We start from the raw sequence: 10,534 nt of genomic DNA, 5'->3' as shown, positions 1-10,534 counted from the left end.
ATTAATTATGAGAATACAAATTATGACCCACATGTTGACCCCCACATGATTCCCCTTCCCATTTTTTTCTTTAATTTGGAAGTCAATGAGACTTTAGTTTGATGCTAAGGTTGAGGTTATAGAAACTTTGGATATTATTCTGATTATGCTATGTAATGACTAACATTTGTCATAGTTATCAGAATGTATATTATTTGAATTGTAATTATGATTATATTTGTATTTGTAATTTAAAAAAATTGATATATGATCATGTGATTTATCGACAATGTATAATTATGCACTGTGAATGCATCAAATATAAATTCATTCTTTATATAATTATGCACTATAAATGCTTCTGGTATCATCGTATGGCTAAAGTGTTTCTTGAAAATTGCTTGAAACGATCCTCTTGGTTGAGGAAGAAACACCATTTTTGAGGTTGAAAGACTTTTCATTTTTTTTCTTCCGGTTTTGGGGAGGCAAAACAATAGGTAGTTTTGGTTTCCTAACATTTAGTTTTGCCAGGGCAAAACGATGGATAGTTTTGGTTTTCTAATATATGGTTTTGGTGAGGCAAAAATGATGGGTTTTTAATATCTTGGTTTGTTGCAAGATGTTTCCTTTTATTTTTAATCTTTGTTTGTTGACTTGTCCAGATATTTTTGCCCTCAACTTAATAAATCCTTCCACAGTTTACTTTAAAATAAAATTTTGTCATAATTATTAATATCGATATTATTTAAGTTATAATTATATTTATACTTACAACTTGAAAGAAAACGATATGTCATCGTGTAATTTATTAATAATGTATAATTATGCACTTTAAGGATATTAAATATAAATTTATTATTCATGTAATTAAAAGAATTAAGATTCAGAGATTTTCTTTTATTAAATAGTTTAACACTTGTAGATTCTAAGTTTTTTTTACTAAATCAACTTCTTATTCTCCTGAAAAGATAAGAGGACAGTCAAGATAGTAGAGTAACAAAAATCAATTAAAAAGTAACACCTAGAAATTAAAGGGACCAACTAGTTTGCAACAACAAAAGACTCCAGAAACTTTTAATAATCTAAATGGCAAAGCAAGTAAAGAAAGAAAAGACTATCCTACAAATTCTCTTAGTGTTATCCTTTTTTCTTCAATTTGAAAATTTTTGCATAAATTAAGTGCGGAAATCTAGACTAGAGTTGGACACAATGATTACTTAAGACGGTATTCGAACTATGTGATAACCATGTGGTTGGTTCTTTATAGGAATTCACATCCTTCTTTTGTAATCACTTGCTTCTATTGAAGTAAATGGAGGCTTATGAAATGGTTCCACTTAATTTATTAATAGAAATCTCTATTTATAGAGATAAAATAGATAATTACATTTATAATGGAAATAAAATAAAATAAAACTTTACAATTAGATAAAAAATAATAACAACTTTATTTGATTTAGAATTGAAAGATTAGATTGATGTAGTTACAGAGAGGGTGAATGTGAGATGATGAACTAAAATTTTCTAGTACTGTAAAAGAACTAGATTGCTGGCTTTCATTTGACAAGATATAATCAAATGTTATTAAAATGTATACAGAAGATGAGAAGATAGATTTTGAATTAGTCCCACAACTTCTATAGAATTGGTGTTTTAACTGAGTTGATAAATACATCTCGATTGAATTAACAAAAGACAAAGTGAAAAACAGAAGATACTATTCTACTAATCCTCCCTGTGACCAATGAATGCATGCCGTTTTTTCACTAAAAATAATCAGTTGAGAGAGAGTTTATGTTTAAGTAAAAAGATGTGCAACTTAATTTACTTCGGACGTGACGGTATAAATAAGAATGAAAGATAATACGAAAAAAATATAACTATTCGTTACGAAAATACAAATTATGACACCACAGTATATTGACCACTATGTAATTCCGGTGTGTAATTATGCATGGTAAGTGTATCAAATATAAATTTATTATTTATGATTCATGTTCAAAGTTTATGGCTATGCTTCTTAATAATATTGTGTCTAAGATTCAAATCCGCGTTCTCCCTTTAAAAATGTAATATATCTTAGTATTGCCTCCAATAAATTATTATTTCAAAAAATTAATTTTTGTCACATGCATGGTTAATTGGTTAAACTTTAAATTTACCATATCAATTTTGAGTACAACACTTTAAAAAACTAGAAATGAAAAATTTTACCAATGAGAAAATTTTGCAGTGGAAATTTTTATTTCTGGTCTGCCATTTCTACTACATCGAAATTCAACCAATATTACCATAATTTAAAAAAGGAATATTTGTAACTAGTTTTGAAAAGGCAAGGGTCAGCTGAGCTCTGATTCTTTATCTGTTTATCCCAACACTTGCAGACAAAAGCAACGCATGGCATTGAAATGCGAACTTCTCACTTGGACTTTGTATTAAATTTTAAATTTTCCCAAAGATAAAAAAGAGGCTGAATGCCTTCCACTCTGTTAGCTAAGCCCAACATCAACAACTTGTTATCTTCAACAGCCATGGCATTGTGCTCAGCTTTCTGCCCTCGTATTTCCACCAACTTCAGACCCAAACCCTTTTCTTCTTTTCCTTCAAAGCCTCTGCTTTCTCTTTCTTTCAAGGTTTTTTCTTCTCAGGCCACTGATGCTTCATCCCAAGGTGTTCCTTTTTGGGGTTACCTCTTCCTTTACTTCTTTTATTGTTGTATTGTGTGTTTTTGTACAGTTTGTTTCCTTGCTTCTTTGAATTGTCCTCCGTAAGTACCTAGACTCATAGATTATTATACAAAATGCATTAAAGGGTATTTTGTGTCTATCCAACAAGGAAAAAGAACAACTTGAGGAATTATTTGGAATTTGAAATACATGGATTTGGTAATGGTTGAGTTCATAGATTATTATACAAAATGCATTAAAAGGTATTGGGTGCTAAGGATTCTCACTAAATTTTGAATTGTATGTTTCCATGAGTACTCTCATGGCAGGTCCTTCAATATTGATGCTAAAGTCGGAAAGTAATACTGGCTTAAGTTGTTTCATATCTGTGTATGGTACAATTGCCACTAGGTGCTATCTAACTCTTACAATGATTATGTTGAATGTAACAGATAAATTTTCAGGCAGAGTTGGTTTTCTGGGTCTTGGAATTATGGGATCGCCAATGGCACTGAATCTCATAAAAGCTGGGTATGACCTGGTTCATCTTCCTAATTACTACTGCTAGAACCATCAAACTGAAATGAAATTGTCTTAAAAGATGCTGCTTTCATTCACAACAGCAGACTGTAGTTTTCAGTTCTTAAGCACCGGAGATGATTCGACTCTAAAATCAATCTTCTAACATGTTGCAGATGTGATGTGATAGTATGGAATAGAACGAAAAGCAAATGTGATCCTCTCATCAGCCTTGGTGCAAAGTGAGTTTTGAATATCCCTGCTCTGAAATTAGGTTTTCATAGCATTACCATGTTGTTATCCTTAACAATTTCCCTCTTCTTCACGACATATTGACATGCATTCTTATATAACATGAGCTAATAGTAAATTAGGCGGATTGGTCATTCTGTTGACTGCCGGTAGACGTGCTTATAGGGTCAGTCACTTCCCTTACAAGACAACCACTTTATATTCTTTAGTGGATATGACTGTGGTCTATGTTTGCTTTTTCTGTCTCTTTTCTCAATGCATTTGCAAGCTGAATGAAAAGTGGCTAAAGAGGATACCTGACTTTATATATCCTCTACAAAAGAAACAAATGCATTCTATAATTCTTGTCTGAATCTTTCAGCCTTTGTGCTTCATCTGCAGAAGCAGCTTTGTGTTGTTATTGGTGTTTCTGACTAGAGCTTTTCAAGATAACCAGATTTAATCTTAAAAGTTATTGAATAAAAGGATTTTTTTTCCTGGGGTGCAGGTATAGTTCCTCTCCTGAGGAAGTAGCTGCAAACTGTGATGTCACTTTTGCCATGCTTGCCGATCCTGAAAGTGCAGTGCGTATGTTTCTGTTATAAATTTCATTGCTACATTTGTTTTGCTTGACCTATTATTAAGATCTGGCAACTCATTGTCGCTTTGTACCAGATTGATGTCGCCTGTGGAAAGAACGGAGCTGTGAGCGGAATGGGTCCAGGAAAAGGGTAACCTTTCTCCCATATTCTCATATGAAAGCATTTTAGTGTAAAACCGTCTTCTTCCTTTAGTTAGTTGAAAGGTTTCCAGACTTGAATTGATGACATATGGAATGGCATTGGCATTGACAGCTATGTAGACGTTTCAACGGTTGATGTTGCCACTTCTAAATTAATTAATGAACATATCAAAGCAAGGGGGGCATTATTTCTGGAGGTAAAAGTTACAATCAGGCTTTCTGCTTCCTATATTTCTTCCAACTCATCCTAAACACAAATAAATTGAGTATGCTTCAGCAGTTTGATAATGCTAAAATTTCTATTAACTAAGGTTCATTTGCTTCCTTTACAGGCTCCAGTTTCAGGTTCAAAAAAGCCAGCGGAAGATGGACAACTGATATTCCTTACTGCAGGTAAAAAGTCTTGCATTATCTTTTAGTATGCTAAGTATGATGTTGAATCTGATATGAAATAAATCCCAACAATGTAGCAAGATGCTAAATTATTTGCAACATTTGATGTTTGATTGTTATCATAGGTTAGCTTAGCTTCAAATGTATTCCTCTTAAAACTGAGGCAATAGCTTCCTCTTTCAGGTGACAGATCATTATATGAGTTAGTTTCTCCACTGTTGGATATATTGGGCAAGGTATTTTGTCTCGTCTCTCACAACACACAAATATTCATAGGTGGCATCTTGAAACCTGTAACTGAACTAGTCATTGCAAGTAATTCTTGATATATTTGTTTCTTCCCCAGTCAAGATTTTACCTTGGGAAGGTCGGAAATGGAGCCGCTATGAAACTTGTTGTTAACATGATCATGGGAAGGTTACGTGTAGTTCTTTAACCTTTAAAGTCCTTTGTTTTGATGCTTGGGATAGCTAGTATGATGACAATGCTTTTCTTTTGCAACTTTGTAGTATGATGGCATCGTTTTCTGAAGGAATACTTCTTAGCAAGAAAGTAGGACTCGACCCAAGTGTTCTAGTTGAGGTATTCCTGAGATCCAAATGCATAATTGGATGATTGAATGTTCTCTGTTGTTTTTTTGGGGGGGGGGTTACATTATCTTGTGGTATTGCAGGTGGTTTCGCAGGGTGCAATTAGTGCACCAATGTACTCGCTTAAAGGTCCATCAATGGTTAAATCCCAATATCCCACAGCCTTTCCCTTAAAGCATCAGCAGAAGGTATGTAAGTTACCCAAATAATCCAACATATTTCGAAAGACATGCTGTTAATATTCGTGTTATAACAGAAGCTAATGTTGACACAGGACCTTAGACTTGCATTGGGATTGGCAGAATCTGTTTCTCAGTCCACTCCAATTGCAGCTGCTGCAAATGAACTGTACAAGGTTGCAAAATCATATGGCCTCAGTGATGAAGATTTTTCAGCAGTTATTGAAGCATTAAAAGCTAAATCTCAGGACACTGCCTGACCGTATGTTTTTTGTTTGTCATTCTTGGGGTACAAAGCTGATTTAGACATGCTTTTTCATGTATCCACCTATCAATGAACTTGTATCCAAGATTCTTACCCTATATAGTTGATTTTAAAATAAAACTTTTTTGCATTTGTTGGAATTCAACCATCCAAAGTAAGTCACAATATTACATTCCAAAACCAGCAATAACCCCCACTTTGCCAAGACAAAGCCAATGAGCATAAAGCATTAACTACAGAGACTAATAAACAAGGGAAAATAACCATCCAAGGCTCTCAATTTCACATGGTTGAGAAAAATGGAAAGTAGAAGCTAAAATGGAGAAAGGAACTTGTCTCCAAAAGGCTCTTAGTTATTTACTGCAAAAATAGTAAATAAAGGTAACAATACTTATAGTTGTACCAGGGCATTTCTACATCAGGTTCTCTGATGGTGTCATGAAGATGCATTGCAACGCTTTTTTGGGGAGTAGATATCTGGAGTATCGAAATATCTACAGGCTAGATCACCAATTTTACTCCTTGCAGAGACTACTTAAAGAGTTAACAGTACTGGACTTCTAACAGTGCAGGGAAACTAACAAGCCAAGCCTACCTTCAATGACAAACAATAAAGTGATTGTAGATGGGTAATAAAAGTCTCAGTAGCAAGTATCTTCGACTTGACATAGTCCACATCAAGGCTTTCCCCTCATCCAGTCGGTAATTCGCATAGTTCTTGTTTTCTTTCTATATACTCATCTTAGTCGATTTTGACAGATGAGTAGATCCTCCTAACAAACCAAAAGCACGCATAGAAGCCAATTGTCCCAGTCAGGACGAAGAAGGCATATGAAACTATTACCATGTAGCCAAAATAAAGGAGGCCTGAGATAAGCTTTGTGATCTCCAACTTGGTAAAGAAGTAGAAAATAGAGTATAGGAAAAGGTAGAGAGCAGAGGAGCCAGCTGTCAAGTAAGATCTCCACCACCAATGGTAATCTTCACTGCACAACTGGAAGTAGCATAGCACAATTGTTATCTCGGCGCAAGTGATTATTAGAATAACAAACACTATGAAAAGGAAGCCAAAGATGTAATAGAACTGGTTCAGCCAAATTGACGTTAAGATGAAGAAGAGCTCAATAAAAACAGCCCCAAATGGAAGAATGCCTCCAATGAATATAGCAAAGACTGGCTTCATGTACCATGCCTGCTCTGGTACCTGCTTGGGAATTTTGTTGGTCTTCACAGGGTCTTCGATGGCTGGCCTTTTGAAACCCAAGTAACTGCCAACAAAGACTAATGGAACTGATATACCAAACCATAAGCAAACAAGAGCAAACATTGTCCCAAATGGCACTGCCCCAGAGGATTGCTCTCCCCAAATTAGTGCATTCAGTACAAAGAATACAACAAAGAGGATACCGGGAAACATAAATGCAGTTTTCAAAGTATTTCTCTTCCACTCTGTGCCCTTAAACATTTTGTATAGACGAGCTGAAGAGTAACCGGCAAATATTCCCATGAAAACCCACAAGAGAACCATAGCAGTCATAAGTCCTCCACGATTGGAAGGAGATAAGAAACCCAGCAATGCAAATATCATTGTCACAAGCGTCATAGAGAAGATCTGGACACCTGTACCAACATAAACACAGAGTAAACCATAATTGATTGGAGCCCTAAAGACATCCCCATGTACAAGTTTCCATCCTGTTTCTTCCTGCGCCTCATCTTGGGTTTCCAACTGATTATAGTTTGAAATATCTTTATACAATGTTCTCATCATGATCATGGCTACCATGCCAGAGAGGAAGAGAACAATCATCAGAGAGTTTACGATGGAGAACCAGTGAATCTGATCATCATTCATCAGAAGGTATGTGTCCCAGCGAGAAGCCCATTTGATATCACTCTCCTGCAAAAAGCCACAAGTTAACCTATACACTAAGACCAGCACTGAGAAAATACAGACTGGATAGGCTGGTAACTTGTTCAACTGAAAAGCAGGGTCCATCCAGTCCAGCACATCCCCAGAAACCAGGATCTAATGAACTGCTAGAAAACAGTTCAATCGGTAGCAGAGGACAAAAAACTGAATTAAACCTGTAAAACTGGTTTTTGTTATTTTTTGCTTTCTATTAAAATTATTTTTGAAAATAATAGGATTTGAATTTTTAACATCTTAATAACATATTAATGACAATATTATTAAGCCAAATAAGCATTTTTGTTAACCAGTTATTATATTCAACACTTAATGTATAAACGACATATTTAATATTTATTTTACATTTTAATTGAATAATCCAGTCAGACTAGCTGGATGTCACACTGGTTTGATATGAGGTCTGGCTTTTCATTTCATTGATAAGAAATACAGTGGAAAGAAAACAATGAAAGAAAGATAAAGGAAATGCAAATACCTTGAAAGTTATATCATATGTAAACACAATTTCCTTGCCTGCGTCAACTTCTTGTGGAACAGTACTACCTGGAATTAGATTTTTGGTGTCGTTATTGCATGTTACTATCTGGGGATTCTTCTCATCCCATTCTTTGTATTCATGGTTAATGCTGTAAATAAGAGTCACACAATGAACAAATAGTGGCATACGTAAGCCAGTTATTTGACAACCAACAGAAAATTATGATACTAACTAGTTTCTTATATTCCGTTTCACAAATGTAACATACTTCCAATACCTCTTTTTCAATAGCATATTTCAAAAGAAAAATGCAAATTACTACTTTAACTATATTTTAAAGAAAATCAAGAATAATCCATCTTTAAGCACATAGAAAACTCTCAAGTAGTTAAGAACTTTCATTGAGTACAAGTATTCAGAATACCTATTATGATGAGTTTTGATATTATGAAACAAAGAAATAATGGACGTAGAAGAACACATAAATTACATGGTGTGGCATATGTTGTATATTTTTTAAATCTTGAGTTATGATTCAATTGATCTTCATCAAGAATATCCAAGTAAAGCATACAACCAAAATATCTCGAAAGAACATTATATTTCGAGCAATATTAAACAGAAAACCTACATAGAACAATGCTTATGGCTAGTTCAAAATCCAAATCCACAAAAGCTACTAATTAACAAAGTTTGACTAAATGTCAAAACAAATGCAAAATGAACAAAAATAGACTGAAGAAATTGGTAGAAAACCTGTTAGGGGTAACCTCAAACCCAACAATTCGAGCAGCATCGGTCTCAGTATCCCTATGAAACATGACTCTGAAGCTCAAGTGGTTGTTGATAAAATACTTCTCCTCCTTGCTCTGTAAAGGCAAAATGGTTAAGATTAAGGTAAAGAAAACATAAAACTTTGGAATAATGCTACGGCCCCTGACCATACCCCAGCATAATTCCCTTTGAATCCAACACGGAAACCATGTTCATATGTTGTTGACTGACTTCCATCTCTCCTTTGTCTAAGAACAGCGACTGGAAGATTGTCAAGAATCCTATGCATCAAGTGCAGATAGTTCAGTATAAACAGGCAGCACAAACTTGTTAGCAGCAAAAGGAGAGGGAGGAGCATCGCAGAGCAACAAACAACAAAGGTAATAGAGGTTAAAAAAACACCATAAAGAATCTCCATGAAGAGAAAGGAGCAAGGAAACTGAATCATAGTCATCATCTTTGTTACTTACATATTAACTCGATATTCATCATTAAGTTTTTCCTTGAAATTCTTCGCAGATTCAGCATCAAGTTTTTTTCGACAGACTACTTTGCAAGGCTGATCCTCCCTCATTTCAAACTAAAGGAAAATGCACGATGAACAACAAAATAAGAATTACGGATATAAACTATTAAGCTTTTCATTATATACTACTTGTCACCAACAGCAAGTACATAACACCAAAAAAGGTAACAGAGGCTCACGGTGTAGACTGAATTCTCTATGCGGTCACCACGTAGTACCTCCCCCAAATTTTCAGCACTGTTCACAATCTTGGCTGGTTTACAGTAGTCTAAGTAGTAATGATCATATGGTAGTTGTGTCTTTGTAGATGACAATTTGTTCACCTTAACATACAGGGGATCACCCTGTTCAGAATCAGACAAAGGACAAATTAAAGGCATGATACAATTAATAAGCTAAAAGTAAATTACAGTGTTAAGGCATGATAAAATTATAAGCTATAAGCCATGTTAAAAACTCATCATAGCATCAAAATTAATGACACTACGAATTTAAAACTAGATCACTGTTAAGAATTCAAGCAATGATTAAACCATAAGATCCTTGCAAGAAAGCAATACTGGCCTTACACTTAAGGCAAAATAAGTTGCACATTGTTTATGAAAAAATGATATAGTAGCCAAAACAAGCAAGGCTATTACAGAGAAAGGAAAATCAAATCTACTTCTAAAAGGAAGAAAAAAAAAAGAAAGAAATGAAAACCCAAAAGAATAAAGAGCACAACACAGATCTGAAAAAAAAATTGAAACGCCAACACATTAAGATCAAACCATAAAATCCCAAAGATCCAACACCAATCTCCATTAACAAAATGAAAAAAGAAAAAACCAATGGAAAATCAACACACAACATTAATGATAAACTCAGGGAGGGGAAGAGAGAAAGAGGGGTACCCTTTGAAAATCACGAGGGGCGACCCCAGGGAGATAGAAGGATTGTGCAGTTGATGACAACAGCCAAAAAACGAAGGAGACATTCTTCCATTTCGTACCCATTTTTGCTACTCTTTTTGATTTCACTACTTACAGGAGATAGGATTGAAAAATGTCGGGATGGAATGGAGCTTTGAAAAATGGCGTGTCAAACAACTAAACTACACCATAGTGCATCTACCAATGACATGCTTTTTTTGGGTTTTTTCCTGAAGAGCCGATGCAATTTATTGCGTTCAGTTCATGGCCTGTTCCAAAATCCAACGGTCTAATTTGGATTTTAGTCCCCCATGTCTTTCTTCTTTAGCCAAATTAGTCCCCACTATC

The 10,534-nt window shown here is 34.7% G+C and overlaps 2 protein-coding genes across 3 annotated transcripts; one reads left to right on the top strand and one right to left on the bottom strand.

The window, feature by feature from the left end:
* Window positions 1-2,303: 2,303 nt before the first annotated feature.
* Window positions 2,304-5,704, top strand: LOC108473426 (glyoxylate/succinic semialdehyde reductase 2, chloroplastic). 2 transcript variants are annotated; one of them, XM_053020050.1, is made up of 12 exons: window positions 2,304-2,649; window positions 3,098-3,176; window positions 3,341-3,406; window positions 3,904-3,979; window positions 4,071-4,126; window positions 4,250-4,334; window positions 4,470-4,530; window positions 4,714-4,766; window positions 4,877-4,947; window positions 5,040-5,112; window positions 5,204-5,312; window positions 5,395-5,528. In XM_053020050.1, coding segments are annotated over exons 1-12 (927 nt in total). In that variant the 5' UTR covers window positions 2,304-2,453; the 3' UTR covers window positions 5,397-5,528. The 2 variants fall into 2 exon arrangements, with proteins under 2 accessions (XP_052876010.1, XP_017630458.1); XM_017774969.2 differs by having other exon boundaries at window positions 2,308-2,649; window positions 5,204-5,308; window positions 5,395-5,704.
* Window positions 5,668-10,439, bottom strand: LOC108473422 (transmembrane 9 superfamily member 7-like). The gene is made up of 7 exons (XM_017774966.2): window positions 10,169-10,439; window positions 9,455-9,619; window positions 9,220-9,329; window positions 8,922-9,030; window positions 8,732-8,844; window positions 7,973-8,123; window positions 5,668-7,464 (listed from the first exon to the last, which is right to left on the bottom strand). Exons 1-7 carry the CDS (start codon window positions 10,268-10,270, stop codon window positions 6,307-6,309), a joined length of 1,908 nt encoding a protein of 635 aa, XP_017630455.1. The 5' UTR covers window positions 10,271-10,439; the 3' UTR covers window positions 5,668-6,306.
* Between the last annotated feature and the right edge of the window lie 95 nt (window positions 10,440-10,534).

The sequence above is a fragment of the Gossypium arboreum genome, chromosome 10 (assembly GCF_025698485.1).
Source record: "Gossypium arboreum isolate Shixiya-1 chromosome 10, ASM2569848v2, whole genome shotgun sequence".
Classification (NCBI taxonomy): domain Eukaryota; kingdom Viridiplantae; phylum Streptophyta; class Magnoliopsida; order Malvales; family Malvaceae; genus Gossypium; species Gossypium arboreum.
This window is presented reverse-complemented; position numbering and strand designations above follow the sequence as displayed.

Coding starts and splice junctions, on each gene's coding strand:
- LOC108473426 (XM_017774969.2), top strand. CDS start 2,454: ATGCCTTCCACTCTGTTAGCTAAGCCCAACATCAACAACTTGTTATCT. Junction 4,531..4,713: donor ACTGATATTCCTTACTGCAG/GTAAAAAGTCTT, acceptor TTCCTCTTTCAG/GTGACAGATCATTATATGAG. Junction 5,113..5,203: donor ACCCAAGTGTTCTAGTTGAG/GTATTCCTGAGA, acceptor GTGGTATTGCAG/GTGGTTTCGCAGGGTGCAAT.
- LOC108473422 (XM_017774966.2), bottom strand. CDS start 10,270: ATGGGTACGAAATGGAAGAATGTCTCCTTCGTTTTTTGGCTGTTGTCA. Junction 9,031..9,219: donor GATGAATATCGAGTTAATAT/GTAAGTAACAAA, acceptor CTTGATGCATAG/GATTCTTGACAATCTTCCAG. Junction 8,124..8,731: donor TTTGAGGTTACCCCTAACAG/GTTTTCTACCAA, acceptor TCTTATTTACAG/CATTAACCATGAATACAAAG.